The sequence below is a fragment of the Schistocerca gregaria genome, chromosome 4 (genome assembly GCF_023897955.1).
Source record: "Schistocerca gregaria isolate iqSchGreg1 chromosome 4, iqSchGreg1.2, whole genome shotgun sequence".
Lineage (NCBI taxonomy): Eukaryota > Metazoa > Arthropoda > Insecta > Orthoptera > Acrididae > Schistocerca > Schistocerca gregaria.
In genome coordinates, this window is record NC_064923.1 from 356,367,366 (window position 1) to 356,388,372 (window position 21,007).

Genomic DNA, 21,007 nt, shown 5'->3' on the forward strand with positions numbered 1-21,007 from the left:
GTACATCAAAAAGCACTTTGTGCTAAATGTGCAAGCATACAACACTTTCAGAAACTGGTGATATGAGCAGTAAAGTTTCTGAAGTCACACCCATTATTCCATTTTCAGTTGCCACAATTTTCAGTGGAAAGGAACGAAGAGTGTGGGGACTTCATATACTACTTCAAACTGCGTTGGTTAAGTCAAAGGGCTTGCCTGGAACGATGTTTCGATTTAAATCCCGCTATTGCTCAATTTACGAAAACCCGCCAAGTTAGTCAAGAGCGCTAATGCTCTGTTTTTTTGGACTGAGGTAGGCGCGCCGGCCCCGGATTGAATCCGCCCCGACGAGGGCAGGTGTGCCAGCCAGCCTGAATGTGTTTTTAGGCGGTTTTCCACATCCCACTAAGTGAATACAGGGCTGGTTCCTACGACCTGCTTCAGTTCCACAACTCACAGACGTTTGGAAAATATTCACACTATTTCACGATTTACACCAGGTGCAGACAGCAGGGTACACTGATTCTGTTGCGGGGGTAAGGGGTGATGACAAGAAGGGCATCTGGCCAGCCCTTCGAATTAACCATGTCAAATCTGACTGTAACAATGCCGACCCTGTTTAAACTGCCGGACCAAGGACAAGCGAAAGAAGACTGCTCAATTTATGAAGGAAAAAGGAGTGCAGGAACGAAAATCCGCAAGTGGAATTAACTGCACACTGCCCACAGTAAGACAATGCAAAGCAACTTCTTTCTGATTTGATAAGGATGCATTTAAAAAGAAAATCGCATTGTAGAAGTTATTCATCCTGACAAAGACAATCAAATTCCATAAGCTAAATGGCGTTAAAGAAAGCGCGTGGTCTGAAGAACTCGCAGTGACTCTACAAAAATTAGAACGACAGTTCCATGGAGCTTTTGAGGACGCTGTCAACCTTACATCTGTTTTCGGCGTGTTTTAGAGTCCATTTGCCGTTTCAATTGGAAGCACCCCTATGCATGTGCAGATGTAACTGACTGAACTGCAAGGTAACTCTAGTCTTAATTACAAATCATTTTACGTTAAAACTGGGTCCAGGACATCTACATTGGTTTTCTCAGGAGGATTTTCCGAGACTTCATAATGAAGTTGCAAAAGCGCTGCAGCATTTCGATCGACGTATTTGTGTGAAAGAGCTATTTTCGGCACTAAATGAAGTCACGGTTACGTGGCAAACTGACTGCGAAAGTCTGTGAGATTGTCAGCTTTTGTCTATAAGCTGTTTGTACCAGATAAAAATTATATTACGTCTTCAGCACTCAAAAATAATTAATTTACACTGAAAGCTTGTTTTGTTTGTGATCTGTGTTGTCGAGAAATGTGAAACATAAGGCCAAGTCACATGCAGTACGACTGTACTGCCTTTTCAATGCGGCACGGTTTCTGCTTTACCATCTGTCCCGTCCTCCTCCACGGCCGAACGTTGAGGGGACCGTGGTGCGAGGCTGAGCGCTTTGGCACTCGAACTCGTGCGTTGCCTACGAGCTGATATCTCTGCCACACCTGTTCTACGGTATTTGCTGACATGAATCCGACTGAGCATGCTTGGAAGAAGCTGAAACTATCGGTGCATAGTCGTGGGAATCTTACTCGGGAGGCTGCCATCGAAAACTGAAATAGGCTTCAGCTGCAACTATCGTGGACTCTGAGCCAAAGTGGATCAAACCATTGTGCAGTGTGTGGTGTGCAACAACATGCCATTGAATGTTATCCACATGAAGATTTTGATTTCACATATGTGCAGTTTCCAAGAGACTGCGTTTACTTTTGTTACTAATTTGTTTTTATTTGTTTTATTTTCATAAAGCCTATTCTTTAATTCCCTGCTCCACTTGAATCTAATTCCAAATGTTCTCACAGGTACGCCGGTGCTACAAGACTTTTCTTGGGAATTTTATTCAGATAAGCTCTTTGCGACCAGTTTTCTGTATTGTTCTTTATTTTCCAGAGGATCAGATTCTCATGGTGTTATACGACATGTTAGATGCTGGCTTGGAAGAAACAAGCAGCGCTCTTCAATTTGTTTTTCTTATGATGTTACGGCATCCCGATGTCCAAGAACGAGTGCACAATGAGATAAAAGAAGCAGTTGGTACTGACAGACCTCCAACACTCGAAGACAAAGACAGGTATTTAGATAAACTTTTTACCGTTAAACGTATAGGAGAAAATTGATGAGCCTTGAAATCTGGAATTTGCAATTTTGTGACATATCTAACCCATAAACCCTCATTTCGAGAAATGATTTGAGGTTTACCATTATCTGTACAGCATTGACTGTTTACAATATTAATTTTGAAACGTTGTCTCGTTTTTCAATTCTCTACAATTTCTTTGTTGTGTACTTTTCTTTACCTGTACAGTTATTTTTTTTTTAATTTTCCACACTCTTATGGCATCTCAGTTTTCTGTCATCTACCATCAGTACCACGATTGTCCTCTTTGTTTACTATTATACGAGTGACATTTCATAGGTTTTTTCAACTTGGGGAACAAGTCAAAGTCTGCTGGTCTCATGTCCCAGCTGTACGGCCGCAAGGGGGATGCGGCAACACTTCCCACCCGTTTTCGCTCTGTTTTCGGGCTACAACATTGCCGCTACGAGGGCGAGCATTGTCGTATAGAATGAGTGGCTCGAGCAGCTGAGGTGTGGGTTCTGTGCATTTTTCTGCGTAGCTTCTGCATGAAGTTAGGATAATACACTGCTGCAACACTTGTTCCACATGGGATTCTATCTTTCATGATGGATCCTTGGTGATCATCACTTGCTTTGACTCTGTAGATCTGTACTCATCGGACTGTTATTTCAACTCCGGTTCAAAGTTTCTAGTCTGGGTTTCATCAATATGTACAATTCGACACCAGAATCCTTTACTTTCACGGACGAATCGTTGTCTGAGCGTGGTTCCAATGCACAGACGTTTCTGCTTCTCTTCAGCAGTGAAACTATGTGGGACCCATCTCGCAGGAACTTTTCTCTTCTTCAAATCATTTGTCATCATACGAAATACTGATGTTGGGGGAATTGCCGTGGCTTCAGGGACTTCCTCACAAATCACACTGCAATCTCTTTCCTGAGCATCTGCCACAAGTTTCACAATTCATTCATCTGTTTGCGTTTTTGGCATTCCTAATCTTGTATTATCATCTATGCACATACGACCACCATGAAAACGATTAACCCAACGTGAAATTGTACTACGGTCCGCTCTAAATACGCAAAAAACTTCACTTAACGCACTGTGGATTTCTATTGGGTATCGGCCACGTAAAGTTTCTGTCTTGATGTACGACCTCTGATTGTCAACAGACACAGTACCCGAGGCCCCTGCAGGGTCTACTTCGACCTCTTGGCAATTTTATGTTAAAGTACAAAGCGAACAAACAGAAGCACATCCTTCTTCCTCAAGCTCCCGACTACATGTGACGTACTTTACACTGTTGTTACATCAAACAATCCACAGTAATACCAACATGTGCATTACTTATGAAATGTCCCTAGTAATTACTGACTCCACAGGTTTCTTGCATACTCATATATTACAATGCCATACTTCTATTTTGATCAACTTCTGAAATTGAAATAACTAAAATTCTTATTTTTCTTCTTGATTCTCCATCTTACAGTCTTGGGTATAACTAAAGCTGCTGACAACTATCTGTATATCTAATTAAAATATTTATTCGAGGACGGTAGGTTTGTAGTAGAAACCGTGTGGCATAAAAGAACGACGAATAAAGAAGAAATACACTATCTTTAAAAAAATTACTCTCATGAGGAATATTTCCTGATCTGAGCCACAATACTAAGGCTTGAAATTTTATATTAACACTGTGCGATGGACCGGCACTCGAACCTGGAACGTTTGTCTTTTACGGGCGAGTGCGCTGCCAACTTTCTGTTTATTCTTCTTTTTTTATGTGGGCCGCTCATCTCCCCTTTTAGCCCATAAATTCACTCGTCTTCTTTGCCTTCTATGCTTCTTTGATGTTTTATTGTTTCATTATTTAATAATATAATACTTGAAAATATCTCCTTCTGTGAAACTAAAAGACCTACATTTCTTAAAACACACTTGTAATTGCTATTCTTAAAAAGGATATTCTACTTGAAATTAAAATTCGTTTCGTATGAAAAAATATATACTGGCTTCTCTGCTGCTGCGGGTTGCTGTACAGCAAGGAAAAGATAAAAGTGAGATTAATAATTCTAGAGAATGGCAAAAACTTCTAAAAACTTCTACTTCAAGGCGGAGATTTTTTAGTCCGTGAAACGCAACTTGCTATAGGAAAGTCAAATAGTTTCTTCCTAAGCGGAAAGGTTTTGCTCAACGAAAGAAAGATCGTGTTCACTACCTAAGGATCCGACATTTATTAATCTTGTTCTTTTTTTTCTTTTATGTAAAGGAAACCTGTGTTCAGTCGCATGGACCAGTATGGCAGTTCAGGGCTCAGAAATCGGGCAAAATTGTGTTTGTGTTTCGTGCAATGTAACAGTTTGTGTGCTCCACTGTCAGGTAATACCACTACCTTCTTCTTCTTATGTCTTCAGGCATCAGGTTGGTAAGCAGCAGTTTGTCATGCATTTATGGCTTCGACCTCCCCTTTGAGAGCTGTACAGGTGGTGTAGCTGGTATCCTCAAGATCCGGTTGATGTCTTCTAGTCCCGGTCCGCTTATTGTTTTTTGCCTTCTACTGTCTCTTCAATGATACTTTTAATGATACCATAACGTCTCAACAGATGACCGACCCGTGTGTTCCTTCTGTGTCTGATGAACTTCAGAAGACAAGGCTTGGGTTCCTCCGCTCTCTGGAGCCCCTCTTCGTTTGATGTTTTGTCTACGCAGGAAATCTTGAGCATTCTACAGTACCACCACATCTCGAAGGCTGTTATTTTATGTTTTTCTCTGCTTCTTATGTGTCCGTGTTACACTTCCGTACAGCAGCATACTCCAAACAAAGGTCTTTATGAGGTTTTTCTTGAGATGTTCGTCTATGCTGCTGGATGTGAAAAGGTTTCTTCTCATGTTAAAAGCAGCATTTGCCTAAGGGATTAGACCTTCCGTCTGATTTAATTTCACTCCCTCTCTGTTCCACCATGTTTTCTTTTTATTCTTGTCCAGTCCTAAAGTTTTCTCTGCTGTTTTAATTATTTTGTACATGGAGTTCTTGCCAATCACCTTTTTTGTTGTCTCAATTTTGTCTCTAAATTTTTCTATATTTTGCTTCGTAATATTAACTGCAGTGGAGTTGTATCTGATTATATTCTTGTCTGTACTTTTTTATATGGGAAAAATCGCATTTGGATGTTAGAGTGATAATGATCTGAATTAAATTCCCCAGTTCTGATTACTTTAATATTCATGATTTCCATGATATTCCTTCAGATATGGCTATCTGATCCAGTTGAAATTCTCTTAGGTTGGAGCTGGAGATGTTCAAGTTTTGACTATTCTGGACAGGTTGCAAAAATGTGTCGAGATTAGTTTTAACTGTAACATTTTACATATATTAATCAGTTTTTCGCCATTACTATTTGTTCTCAGGTGTGCTAGATATTCGCCTACAGCATTCTGAAATTTCTGTACTTTCCCAACATGCACATTGAAGCCGCTGGGAATTATTTTAACATTTTTTTAGGTCTGTTGAAGATTTCAGATCTAAAAGACCCCAAAACTGATTTACTTTGTGCAAATTTCTTCTGTTATCATAATTAATAGGTGCATGACAATTTATAAAGATACAGCTTTTATTCTTGCACTTAATTGTTAATATGGAGATTCTTTCTGATTTCAACGTTAATTGTTATACTCCCTACAAACTTTACTGGTCCCTTATTTTACAACAGATTATCCTCACTAAGATCGAGCTATAGTTCTACTACAAGTCATTTCTATACCCATGCAACGATCGCAAGTAGAAACTGTGATGTGATCTTCTTCGATGAAGCAGTATCGAGAGCTGTGAATAGAATATTTCAGGCTCCGATTTTGCATCTTTCGATTTCGCGATTTGGTGGCATGATCAATAAACATCTTAACAACACTTTGTTCTTCCGAGGCGTAGCACTCAAATGGTTATACGACATGCTATATTTAGTCATCCTGAGTTAGAAATACTTTTATTTGCTTGTTTGAAAGTACTACTCTACCACTGCATTCTTTTTCAATAGTGTAGTTGAATATAACTGATAGATAAATAACTTAGGCATTGACCTTTATCACATGTTTTGATGCACCTCCCATAAAAATGAAGTCTGAGAATTCATAACAGTAATATAATGGCAAAAACTTTCATTATTTTTAGGTTGGTTTACACCACAGCTGCCCTAATGGAATCACAGAGAATGTGTTACGTGTTACCAATACGTGGACTTCGGCGGGTTCTCGAAGACACCACGCTACACGGCTATAGACTCCCAGTGGTTTGTACATTTAATCTGTCACAACTACCAAAACCTACATCAGCCACTAATTACTTTGTCTTAATAACTATTCTTACCAAATACAATGCTGCAATGTCGTTAGTTGATATACTAACCTTGAAAGGATATATCAGTAGATTTTGTGCCAGTATTGTTTAGTTTACGTGTATAGTAATTCAGCGTAGCATGAGCCAGCTTACAAGGACACAGGTTGTCAAGCTCGATTTTTTATAAAAGCCGCCATTGATGATGATTCCCCTCCTCCCCCCCTCCCCTCCCGCTTGCCATACTTACCAATTTTGTTTCCAAAACTGTACTTCCTGATCACTCTGTTTTTGCATCTATGACTAACTAAAATCCAATATATTTCCATTCTACACTGTCAAGTTTCCCTGGGGTGTCCTGGTAACTGATCAAAAATGAAACTGTGTTTTTCTAACCAAATTACTATATTTACAGGACGGCACTGACCCGGATATCCACACCCCTAATAATTACTTTGCCTATAAAATACCACAGCGATGCCAATATCCGCATGTATACCTGGGAATATCTGCTCTAAAAATTAGTTTAAAGGACAGTATTAGTGCCATGATACAATCCCACTATATTGTTGTTCTCTAACGTGGGATGAGTTACTTGCTCTTTGTAAGCAGCTGGTAATCACATTAACTATTGTCATGTGATTGGAAGCTGCTACGAATGGGTGAGTTGGAAGGAGTATCAGAAGTCATGTACCAGAGATACCAAAGATACCTCAGATTATATCCTCTCCTGTGAATGATGTCTTCTCTACGGAAAATATCGGATCTACCACTATTTGTCCATCTGATTGTGAGTGGCTTGTCAGTGAACTCCTGTAGAGGGGAGACTGGAGACCAGGGAGAACTTAGAATTTTACATCAATTCCCTTAAGCAACAAATTCGAGGCACTGTCTTCCATTGAAACAGAAACTAAGCCAGTGAGACTCACTTCATCTATTGGCGAAACGCTGTAACCTGAGCCAAGGGGAGGGAAACATAAAAGGGTAGAGCTCTAATAATCTTTGGCAGTTAAAAACATGTGAGACATAATGCTACCACTTAGAGAACTATCAGCAAGAGATGTGAAATAACGTCACGTACACTCAGTATACCTACCTGTGGATGTTATTCGGCATGCTGAAGAGTTATTTCTGCAACTGGCAGTCGGCGTTCGTTGGTGGAAACGATGCATGTCGTCTGGATTCTGATGTCTAACTTAGATCGTTCCAGCAACCAGCAGAGAAGGCTAGAATACCAACTTTGTTCGCAGACTTTCAGTGAATCTCACAATCTTCAACATTGTTCCCAGAACTGATAATGACCCCCATGTTCTGAGTTGCATGGAAGGTTTAATCCAGTCCGTGTGAAGGTTCTGTGACAAGCTAGGCTGCTACTTCCTAGACTTGCCCCATACCGTTGAGAAATGTAGGGTTCCCCTGAGTGGTTCGGGTTCCTCTACACACCAGAGGCTGCTACCCAGGTAGACGAATGAGTGTACCTGAATATGTGTTGGATGCACAAGAGCTTTTCAGTGTAGCAGACTCTCCACTCAGTCCACACAATACACTGAAGCGCCACAGAAACTGGTATAGGCACACGCATTCAAATACAGAGACAGGTATAAAAGCAGAATATGTAGCTGTTGTCGGCAAAGCCTACATCAGATAAGTGTATGGCGCAGTCGTTAAATCGGTTACTGCTGCTACAATGATAGGTTGCCAACATTTAAGTGAGTTTGAACGTGAGATTATAGTCGGTGCACGAGCGATGGGACACAACATCTCCGAGGTAAATATGATGTAGGGATATTCCCGAATGACCATTTCACGAGTGTGCAGCGAATATCACGAATCCGATAAAACATCAAATCTCCGACATTGTTGCGTGCGGAAAAAGATTCTGCAAGGGCAGGACGAACGACGATTGAAGAGAATCGTTCAAAGTCACAGAAGTGCAATCCTTCCGCAAACTACTGCAGGTGTCAATGCTGCGCCATCAACAAGTGTCAGAGTGCGAACCATTCAATGAAACATCATCGATATGGGCTTTTGGAACCGAAGGCCTACTCATGTACCGTTGATGCTGCACGAAACAAGGCTTTACGTCTCGCGTGGGCCCGTCAACACCGACATTGGACTGTTGATGACTGGAAACATGTTGCCTGGTCGAACGAGTCCAGTTTCAAAATCTATCGAGCAGATACACGTGGACGGTTATGGATACAACCTCATGAATCCATGGGCCCTGCAAGTCAGCAGGGGACTGTTCAAGCTGGTGGAGGCTCTGTAATAGTGTGGGGCGTTTGCAGTTGGAGTGATATGGAACCCTTGATACGTCTAGATACGACTCTGACAGGTGATACTTACTTAAGCATCCTGTCTGATCACCTGCGTCCATCCATGTCCATTGTGCAATTCGACGGACTTGGACAATTCCCAGCAGGACAATGCGACACCCCACATGTCCAGAATTGCTACAAAATGACTCCAGGAACACAATTCTGAGCTTAAACACGTCCGATGGTGACCAGTCTTCCCAGACATGAACATTATTGATCATATCTGGGATTCCTTGAAATTTTCTGTTCAGGAGAGCTTTCCACCCCTTCGTACTCTTGCGGATTTATGGGCAGCCCTGCAGGACTCATGGTGTCACTTCCCTCCAGCCCTCCAGCCGAGTCCATGCCACGTCTTGTTGTGGCACTTCCGCGTGTTCGCGGGGGCTCTACAGGATATTAGGCAGGTGTACCAGTTTCTTTGGCTCTGCAGTGTAAGAACTGTAAGAGACCCAGAAGTATCAGCGTAAGATCAATAGTAACGCTCCTCTCATAAACGGGTCTGAGCACTGGGGACTTAACTTCTGAGGTCATCAGTCGCCTAGAGCTTAGAACTAATGAAACCTAACTATCCTAAGGACATCATACACATCCATACCCTAGGCAGGATTCGAAACTGCGACCGTAGCTGTCGCCCGGCTCCAGAAGGCAGCGCCTAGAACCGCACGGCTACTCCGACTCCTCTCAGGGTAGAGTATTAAAATCCTAGTGCTTAACTGCTGAATCATTCGCAACAAAGTGCCAGATTTTGAAACATTCCTAAAAACGGTTGAAGCTCAGATAATACTAGTTACAGAAATCTAATTGAAACCTGAAAATGACAGCAGTGAGATTTGTGGGAAAGCGTATATCAATGGGACAGACTTCTAGGGAAGAAAGGTTTATGTTTGTTTTAGTAGATAAGAAACTCAAACCCACAAAAACAGAAATGCAAATTGCATGTGAGAATGTTTTGGCAAGATTCAGACTTGTCTGTGGGTATACACTTGTAACTGGATCCTTCTCTCGACCGCCAGACTCGCTCTCCTGATTTATTCAAAAATTATAAAGAGAACCTCAATTCATTAGTACCTAAATTCCTCAAGCACCCTGTAATAATTTGCAGTAGACTCATCATTCAGCAATCATTTGGGATCATTACTGAATTTTTAATGGTGGACATGACAGTACATCCTGCTAAACATTATTAAATACCTTGTTTGTAAACCACCTGTTCCAGATAGTTTATAACCGCTCTCTGGTTAAAACACAGTGTGTCCATAATTAAAGTTCCAGTTTCAAAACGCTATAGAAAGAGAGCCACATCTCATATGACGTCACATTTCAACACCATATTATTCATGTAGGGTGAAACGTCGTGGAACAAAAAAAAGTAACAAAAGTTTTACCAGTAAATGTCGCTGTAAGAGTCTTACTGTAAACGGAGTCGGCTACACATTACCGATGACTCACAATACGATGGTTGTGGTTGGAGTTGAACATTACACCATCTGTATTGTTCAATGTGTATTACTGCACAGGTTCAGCAGTTGACAGTGATGGCACTGCTAGACAGGTGAGCCTATCCAAGATCGTATTACATCGGACAGAAAAAATCTGGTTTTAATGGTCCTGAGGCAAAAAACTACATAAAAAGCAAAATGACGTCAATTTTTAAAGCAAGATGACAACAGTTTCTAACTGTCATGAGGCTGGTGAAAGACATGTTCAGCATGCTTTCCACCGTTTTCTGCCACAAGATGAACTCGAGAAACAGCATGTTCCACAACAGATAGGAACGTCTCTGAGGTCATGGTCAGAATGCAATATGCAATGCGTGCCTTCAATTCAGTTACATTCGAAAATGGAGCACTGAAGACAACATGTTTCAGGTAACCCTGCAGCCAAATGTTACATGGGTTATGATCAGGCGAGTAGTAGGGCAAGATCAGCATCACACCAATCTGCATTGTTGCCAAATTTATTCTAGATGGCAAGTCCAAGATGGCGGCAACACACAGTGATGTCATGGCAGGAAATTCAAAATTTGGGGGAAGTTCAAATTTTAGATCAGAAAATAGAGCAATTATGCTAACTCCACTAGCCTAACCCCCCCCCCAACCCTCCCCTCCCCCGCCCTTCCCTCAACCGGAAATTGACAGGACAAGAACACAGTCAGTGCTGTGCGCGAAAGCACTTCCTGTCACATTGGAAATACCCGCAACCTTCCTCCTTCCCATCCGCAGTGCACAGATGACCTTTGTCATTGAACATGATCTGCTTCAGGAGTTATTATACCTGGTGTTGCGGAATATTGTCACATACATAACTTGAAGATGTGACAGGGACAAAATTAATATAGTACAGAGAGAGAGAGAGCCTGCAGATGACGCAACAATATTTAAACAATTCCCCAAGTATTACCACCACCGCTAAACTTGAACACATACTCTAAAAAGATAGTAGCACGTTTGTGAAACCACCTCAGAGATACTTAGCATGCTTTTGTGAGAAATACACTTGTCTTTGAGTACGAGCTGCTCCGGGAGTTACTAAATCCAATTGAATACATTTGTAGATACACTTTCACAAAAGATCGTTGCACTGCAGTTTGTCTCAGTTTTGTGATGTATACAGCCACAATCGAGCACGGGCTCTAACAAGGTCCCAGCACACTTGAGAAACCTAACTGGAACACTTCACACGCTTTTGTGGGAAACAGATCCTGAAAACGATATCAGCTGCAATATATGATTTTACACACCAAAACGATGATGTTTGGAACTCAAAATACATATATCTGAAACTCTAAACAGAACGCTCACCACTTTTATCTATCTGCTTGTTTGAAGGCACTGCCAAAGAGAGAGAGAGAGAGAGAGAGAGAGAGAGAGAGAGATTTCTGTATTTTACAGCTGCTACGGAATTCATCACTTTTCGGAAACAGTGAGTGGGCTGAGTTTTATATTTGCTGTTGGAGGTAGGGTCGTTATTTTCCTTACTTCTCGAAGTGCACACTGGTGCGTAAGCACAGTCAGCAAAAAAAAGAACAGTTACACAAATAGAATTCGACGTACTCTCCTACAGACGAGGAAAATGGTTGGAATTTTCGGTGAATGTTCGATTCCCTACAGCTTTTGGTCTGAACATGCTCTAAAGCCACAATGGAAAATGTGGGACAGCAACCTGCCAAAGGTGGATGGTCTGCTTAGACATGTCTCTGAATACTCAAACAAAGAAGACATCGCGTTACTCTCGGATGTCACAGAACTATCCGTAGATACGTTTCCCCCGCCTTGTTTGAACGAGTTTGTAGAGACTCCTAAAACTTGTAGAAAGGAAGTCTTATGAGCGGAGCATTCTGGGTGGAGCATTCTGAGTAGAGACGTCTGAGTGGAGCAATTGGACTGGCTCTTGGCTTAATTTAGCTGCCAAACTGTTGCTGCTGCCAGTGTGGGAGCACTATCCACCATTTTCCGAAGACGATACTGTTAGGGGGAAAACTATTTTGTACAGGTCGAAAAAACATACAGCTTTCATTTAGCACTGACAGTTAAACCCTGCAAAAGTAGTCTACAGATCATGAAATACGGAAAAAAGACATTTCTGCAGTTACGCTGCTCTGCTGCTGTCGAGAACAGCTTTAACTTTTATCAGCATGAAACCGATCTCCAACAGGACAATATCACCACATCCCATATCGATTTCGTAAACACACAATTTGTATCCGGTACCATACAAAATCAGAACTTTTGCATCCTGCATATAGCTATCGACCACCATACTGTCGTACTCTTCATGTACCACGAAGACAAACAGATCTAACAGAAGTCAACTGCCCCCGCACAGACATCAACCCAATGAGCGATCACAGCTCCCTCCACAGACAGCGATCACTCTCTGAACTGTTGTACAAAGGCTGGGCTGGTTCTCCTGCTTGCTTGCTAGATTACTGCCATCTTCTTTCCACACCCTTCTCCATACTTTCGGATTACAAGAACACATGTGTTTTCACATGGTTTTCCACAATATCATACCATTTTCGCCATAGCCATAGCGGTATGCTACCGACCGCTTGCACCGTATAATTCCGAAGATAAAGCGTGGAAATTATTTCACTAGAATCCCGAAACTTTAGCGAGGTGCAGCGAGGTGGAACGTGCAGCAAACCACTGACTGACTAGAAACTTATCCCGCCTGCGAAGACCTTTACGTAAAAACCGAAAAAAAGAGGAAATTGGTAGTTCCACCGATATCAGTGATATAACACATTGCAATTCATCCTTCTATTTTACAAAGTCAACTAAGGTGTTTCTCATGTCTAGAGAACCAGCAAAAGTGTCTTCCAGCTGTCTTTCACCAGCTAGATGCACACAACATACACCACACTCGATGTTCTCTCAACCTAATAATGATAGGATATGTGTAGAAGCAGTCAGCTGGACTATTTACATGGGAGGAAGTAACTGCCCAGTACATACATACACGCCCACATTGAATCTTCTCAAATTTGCACGGAGAACACATATGATCGTGAAGGCTGCCCAATACATACTGAGCATTAGTTCACTTTTCACCAGCCTAGATGGTGACGGCTTGAGGTCATATGCCTTCCTGTACCCCAGCCTGCTTCTCCAGCCTGGACGGCTCCCACCGTAAGCCAGAAATGTCGATTGTTCTGGCCACCGGTCAGAGCCGATATGCATTCCCGCACGCCACGCAGAATCGCCCTAAGAAACCAACCACATATATTTTATCACTGTACTTACAATTAAATATTACGAACGCAGTCTCAATCTGACGACATTCGACAAAGAACGGAGTATCGGAAATACCCTCCCCTGACCACTGAGGCTAAGGAGATATAAATATCTATGGCATTCTTACGATTGAACATAATTTTTCACGTAAAAATGCCTTTCATTCCTCTTCCGGCTGTCACAGATTTCCATGTCAAATCCATACCTTCCTTACAACAGGACATAGTCATTTTCCTTTGTTTATGTCGGGAAACATACATACTTTATAAGCCAGCTGATCATAGCAAATCTATCACACATCCCTTACAAAGTACAATACTTCGCTAATAACTGAATGTTGGTAATGCCAAACAATATAGAGTGAAAATATGAAATGGATGGAGACATCTCATTTGTTTTTCTTGCGAGTGGTACCAGTGTGTCTTAAGACCAGAGACGTAATCGTCTTATAAGAGGCCAGCTATTAAGAAAACACGATTGCAACAGCTATGTTACTATCACAAGCAGTATTCATTGTACCGGTGCAGACAAGTGTTGCTAATGATATCCATGTTGAAAACTATATAGGCTTTATAAATCAAGAAAATCAAGGTATGATACTGCTTCCGAATGAAGTGGTCTTCCACACAAATACCGCGAAATTGAATATAGATAGTGATAGCTGGAGTGTGTATCAACAGACCAAAATTGTGGGTGCACGTAGCCTGCGATGTAAGCTACTAATAAAAGCACTATGTCTAAGTGGTGAGTTACCCCAAAAAACTATTCCATAAGACATTACTGAATGGAAATATGAAAAGTAAGTTTGAAGGCCGATATGTTTATTACCAAGACTAGCGTCATGGCGGCTGCAGTGTAACACGTGTTAAGTTCGGCTCGAGAAATTTAGTCGAATTCGAAGGTGTTCTGGCAGGTCGTGTTGTCTAGTACAAGTGTAAATCGTCTAAACAACAGTGTTCTGTGCAGTAGTGCGATTTTTCTTTCTGTGCTCCGCCAATATCTTCGAGAAAATGGTAAACAGAAGAGTCAACAGCAGCGCGTCCAGCAGCGGGGAAGCAGCAGGTGCGGCGGGCTCGCTCTTGGCGGAAGGTGTGCACTATATCAGATACTGTAACGGCAGCAGTATTGGCCAAAATGCGTGAAACTGTTGAGGCCAATACTGCCGAAATTACAGCACTAAAAAAGTCTGTGTCTGAATACGAGAAAAAGGCACGAGAGTTGAAAGTGAAACTATCTGCCGCAACAGACGAGCTAGAACAGTACCAAAGGCGAAATAGTCTACGACTGTTTGGAGTAGCAGAAAATAAGGAAGAAGACACGGACAACCTGCTTATACAGGTTGTGCGTGAAAAATTAGGGGTTGAAGTGACCAAGGCAGACATTGACAGGAGCCACCGGGTGGGACGAAAACTACCAGGTGCTACCAAACCCCGTCCAATAATAATTAAATTTGTGTCGTACCGAAAAAGGGCTGAGATCTTTACCCAGAAGAAGAAGTTAGCAATGGCAGGGCTTACAATAAGGGAAGATCTGACACACGAGCGGCTAAAGATTTTAAACAGTGCCATATCCCATTTCGGTCTTCAGAATATGTGGACTCAGGATGGCAGAGTAATCATTAAGACAGCAGCTGGAAAGAAGACAGTCACAAACATGACAGAACTGAATAGTATTAAGTGAAGCTACTTTAGCCAAAAGTGCAAACTTAACACCATTTGCAAATTGTAACAGCCCTATACTCAGATATAGTCTTGTAATTGTATTAACTTTTTAATTATACCCATATTTGTACCTGCAACTAATTGCTTTTGTAACTGTATTAACATTTTACTCTTTTTTATGTCTGTAGCTCTAACTGTTGCTTAATTTTAGTTACTGCTAATACTTTTTCCATTTTCTCAATTTATTCTCTTCCATTCTGTAATAGTTCTATTGCAATTATTAGTCTCTCCTTTAGTTCATTAGTCACCCATCTCTTCGGTTTAAATTGTTCATAACAAAAATCAATATCAGTATCACTTTAGCAAATTTAAATCTAATTGTAGCTTCCTACGATAATCACTACCAGTATCACTTTAGTAAATTTCAATATAATTCTAGATTCCTACGATAATCTATTAAATATTAAGCTTACTTCACTCTGCTGGCAGCATCGGCCTCTTAAATCACTCCCCTTTCCCTTATTTCTACCCTAAGCTGTTTCAAATACGCTAATTACATTTCTCCTCTTACGACATAGGATACTCAGTGACACACAGCCGTCACCATTTTGGTCATATTCTCCTTGCACCGAATACCACTAATCTATTTTCTATACTCCCGCAACCTCAGGAAATCTCTTGCAGTCGCCTTTCTTTCTGCACTCGCGGAGTCACAAACAGGGCGCGCAAAATCTCGGACACCCCAGTATTATGTCACTTGGCGGAAACACCGGCCAGTGCCCCTCTCGACAGGTAGTGCCTAACAAAGGGACAAACCAGTCTGCCACCCTACTCCAGGCTGCTCAGCGGAACGCGTCAGAGCTTTTAGCAGCTCACTGCAACATCCAGTCTTTACCTGCGCATTACGAAGAACTTAGCCTCCTCTTCAACCAACTAAACTACCACGTAATCCTCTTATCCGAAACGTGGTTGAAACCACACATAACCTCTGCATCTATTCATCTCCCATGGTACACATTTCTTAGGGCAGACAGATCAAAAAAGCGAGGTGGCGGGGTCGGCGCGTATATACGAACAGATCTCAAAGCGAAAGTCTTATGTGCGTCAAATCCTGCTGAAGAAAAAGAGGCTGAATTCATGTTCATTGAAATAAATATACAAAGTCGGAAATTCTTGACTGATGTCGTGTACAAGCCGCCAAAATTAAGCTCAATGAGTTCCTTCCAGTCGGAATTACATTCACTTCAGTGTCAATACGAACATGTCATCGTAATGGGTGACTTGAACATAGACCTGCTAAGAGACACTCCCTCCGCAATAAACCTAAGAAGATTGTTTAGTTGCAATACCATGAACATTCTTCCATTACAACCTACACACCATACGGCGCACAGTCATACTCTTATAGACGTAATCGCAACGAAACAGACTGACAAAGTAAGAGATGTTGGTCAATCATCGGCCCCTGGCCTCTCAGCACATGATGTAATATTCCTGGCCTACTCTGTTCAGCCCCCAAGGATCAAATCGCGTTACATAACTTGTAGGAACATGAAACGTATTGACCTTGACGCTCTAACAGCCGATAGCTCAGAAATCTCATGGCATCAAATAATCAGAGAACCTACAATCGACGGCAAAATTAATGAACTTGGTGATAAACTCACTGCCCTCTATGACAAACATGCACCTGTGCGCACAGTCCGTGTAAGAAAATCTCCTGCTCCATGGCTGACAGCTGAATTACGTCAAATGATGACTAATAGAGATGCTGCCCACAGGCGTTTCAAGGCAGATCCGAAACCCGAGCGTTTCGAAGAATATAGAAAGCTATGGAACAGAGTGAAACAATGCATTCGCAATGCCAAAATCAGGCACGCTCGCTCCCTTGTATGCAGCGATCTGACACCCACGACTCTATGGAAGAATCTCCGTAGCTTGGGGGTCGGAAAGGCAAAATCTGAAACTACTTTTCATGTGTCAGCTAACGAATTAAATGAATTCTTCTCTGCACCTCTGAATACCAGCACGGCTGATAATTACCATCTACAAGAATCCCCAAACAGGATAACTAACAACGATACCTTCCATCTAAAACATGTAACAACAAATACAGCAACAAAAGCAATAACGAGAATCTCTTCTGATGCAATAGGCAACGACAGTATCGGTATAACCTTGATTAAGAATGTTGCCGATATCTTAGTACCTGTCTTAACTGACGTATTTAATTTTTCCCTCGTGAACGAAATATACCCCACTGCATGGAAAAGAAGCATAATTCGACCCATCCCTAAGATCGAAAACCCGCAACTGTCTAGTGATTACCTACCAATTAGCATACTGCCTGCTATTTCCAAAGCACTTGAATATATTGTTCATGACCAAAGCACTGAACACTTGCATGAATTCAGTCTATATGACAAATTTCAATCCGGTTTCCGTAAACATCACAGCACAAACACTGCTCTAATTAAAGTAACTGATGACCTGAAATATGCCATCGACAATCGAAAAGCAACAATATTGACGCTACTGGAATTCAGCAAAGCTTTTGACACTGTTAACTTTGACATATTGCTCAGAAAAATGCAACAGCTTAATTTCTCTGATAGTGCAATGAGATGGTTTGAAAGCTAGTTAAAAGACAGACAGCAATGTCTTGTCTTCGTAAATGAAAAATCTTCCTGGAAATATGTTTCTTTGGGAGTGCCACAAGGATCAGTCTTAGGACCACTTTTGTTATCTTTATATGTCAACGATATTTCGTCGGTTTTGTCCTCCTGTAAATATCATTTCTATGCCGACGACCTCCAGCTCTACCTAAGCGTCAGATCTGAAGATGTAAACACTGCAATCGCTCTGATGAATGCTGATCTGTCTTCAGTAGTGGCGAAAAACCTGGGGCTTAAATTAAATGCAAAAAAGACGCAAGTAATCTTAATAGCCCATCAGAAATTAATAAGTTCAGATTTCCGCGAACGGCTACCTCCTATTCTGCTCGACGGTACTCCAATATCATATCAGAAAACAGTGAAGAACTTGGGTGTAACTTTGGATGAGCATCTCAACTGGGAAGAAAATACAGTCGCAGTGTGCCGAAACACGTCTGCTTGTCTCTATGCTCTCAAAAAGTTTCAGAACATATTTCCACAGGACTTGAAACCCCAGCTCGTGCAAGCACTCGTTCTACCGAACCTCCACTATTGTGATATGATTCAACAAGGCATGAGTAGTGAAAACAAAAGACGGCTAGAGCTAACCATGAATGCCTGTGTGCGTTACACCTGCAACATTCGCCGATATGATCATGTTAGTGCTTCGTACTCCGAGCTAGGGTGGCTGCGGCCGGACAAACTGTGTAACTACCACACTCTATGTCTACTTCACCGACTCCTCGTCGCGCAAGCACCCCAGTACCTTGCTTCAGAGATTAAAAACCTGTCATGCCATCATAATCGGAACACGAGGTCGCTCTTATCCGGTATCCTAACTGTGCCCACTCACAAAACAAAAACTTTTGCAAACTCCTTCTCAGTTGCCGCTGTTCGCCTCTGGAACAAACTGCCCCTTACCTTGAGGAAAATTCAATCTCCTGTTGCTTTTAAGAAGAAGTTGAAGCATTTCCTACTATCATCCTCATAAAGTTCTTCACAAAATTAATGTACAAGGCCAATCCTCTCATCTGTCAAATAGCAAAGCTAGCGTCTCCTATCTTGCTCCTGAGATGCCTTCCTCTTCATCTATCTCTATTAGCCACGCAATCTTCTTTTCCTTTATATTTCCTTAATTATGTTTCATCATGTCTGTCTATTTTTCTCCTACCTTCACCATGAGTCTCCCTCATACTCCCTGCTGCCAGCACTCCCATCTAAAATCTTTCTCTTCAATAATGTATTTTTCCACGTGTACCTTTGTAATTGTTTATTTCACTTTTTGTATTAGATGTAGTTTAACATGGCTACTAAAACATATGAATGTAAAATAAGTAGAATGCCTGGTTAGATGTAAGAGAGGGCCTGATGGCCCTAATATTGCCAGGTTAAATAAATAAATAAATAAATAAATATACGAAGAGTAAAAGAAGCTGAACTTAGTTGCTTGAGAAGCTCAGTAATATGCTTCTTCTAGTTCAAGTTGTCATCAGTGTGAACACCAAAAAATTTTGAGAAATCTACCCTGTTAACTGAGCCCCGTTTTCATATGCTACATCAATTGTCGGTATGACTCTATTCAGTGTATAGAACTGGATATAGTGAGTTTTTTTTTCAGAATTATGATGTGTAAGACCAACGCCAAACAAACCTTCCTCCCACAACACACAAATTGGATGATTGTTTTGTTTTGAGGCATCGTGGAGCATTTCCGAACAGTTGGCTGAAGGTCAATCTGGAAATTGCCGGGGAAAAGACACAGTGTGTGCTGGGCAGCCAGATAGAACTGAAGCAAGTATGCATTGCTTACTTAAACAATTTGAGTTGTCATAGACTGTAGCTCCATCCAGGGCATTCACCATGAGGTCCGTAGTCCTACTGACCTAGTTCACAGCACCGTCACCACATGACTCTGTCGTCCTTGCCCTCTCACCTCCGATGACGTAATCCAAGATGGCGGTCTGGGGGAAGATCGTGGGAGAAACACTCTGTGCCTAGCTGCTGGACTGGGGGGATGGACGTAATTGTTTACTGTGTTCAACGGACGAGATGTCTGTGCTGGAAAAAGAGGAGTATATTAGCATCTGAGGACTCAGTCGATAGCAATGAAATTTGGTAAAGACAAATACGCTTAATGAAATAATGAAGATGGGGCTAAGTTATGGTTTGCAACTCATGCTAATAAATGTGTGTGCTGTAACCGTAGATAACTCGATAAAAAACGAGTCAGTCATACTTCCTGAGTGCAAGAGGCATTATAATTCACCCCCAGAACCTCTGTGCCCAGTTGGAAGAGAGGCAACATGCCGGCTTACGGCATGCCCAGGGAGCCCGCCTGCTTATGTCACAGTCACATGGCAGCAGCAGGGCCATGCTCTCAGCACTTCCTGTCGTGGTGGAAATACTCGAGGCTGTCGTCCTTCCCATCCCCCATGCACAGATACCCTTTGTCGCTGAAAATGAACTGCTTCAGGAGTTACTGCATCTGGTGTTGCTCAGTATTGTCACATACATAACTTAATATATCACAGTAACTAAATGCACCATAGCACACACACACACACACACACACACACACACACACACAGAGAGAGAGAGAGAGAGAGAGAGAGAGAGAGAGAGAGAGAGAGAGGAGCTTTGCAGATGACGTGAGAATATTTAAACAATTACGCGTTTTATTCTGAGGAATACCACCACCGCCACACTTGAACCCAGACTCTAAAAGAAGATTGCGAAACACTCGTGATACTGTCCCTGAGACACTTCGTGTGCTTTTGTGGGAAATACCCTTGTCTTTCAGCACAAGCTGCTTCAGGAGTTACTAAATCCAGCTGAATACGTCTGTAAATACACTTTCCAGAAACACAGCTGCACAGTAGTTTGCTTCAATTTTTGCGAATGTATACCGCCACACTCGAACACTGACTGAAAACAGATCGCCACACACTTGTAAAAACTTCTTGAGATACTTTTGTGGTAAACAGATTCCGAAACCGATATCAGCTGCAATATTTGATTTCACACACCAAATCGCTGAAATCTGGAAGTCGAAATAAATATCTGTGAAATCTACACTTCAAGTCTTAGCTGCCAGGGCGAGAGAAAAACTTCTGTGGTGTTCATCAATTTTCTTAAACATCGAGTGGGCTTAC

The 21,007-nt window shown here is 41.8% G+C and overlaps 1 protein-coding gene across 1 annotated transcript in view; it reads left to right on the forward strand.

Moving 5' to 3' along the window:
- Nucleotides 1-21,007, forward strand: part of LOC126268099 (methyl farnesoate epoxidase-like) — a 327,355-nt gene that overhangs the window by 255,135 nt on the left and 51,213 nt on the right. The window contains exons 6-7 of the mRNA XM_049973607.1: nt 1,967-2,147; nt 6,325-6,442. Coding sequence (XP_049829564.1) covers nt 1,967-2,147; nt 6,325-6,442 — 299 coding nt within the window. The remainder of the gene's footprint in view (nt 1-1,966; nt 2,148-6,324; nt 6,443-21,007) is intronic.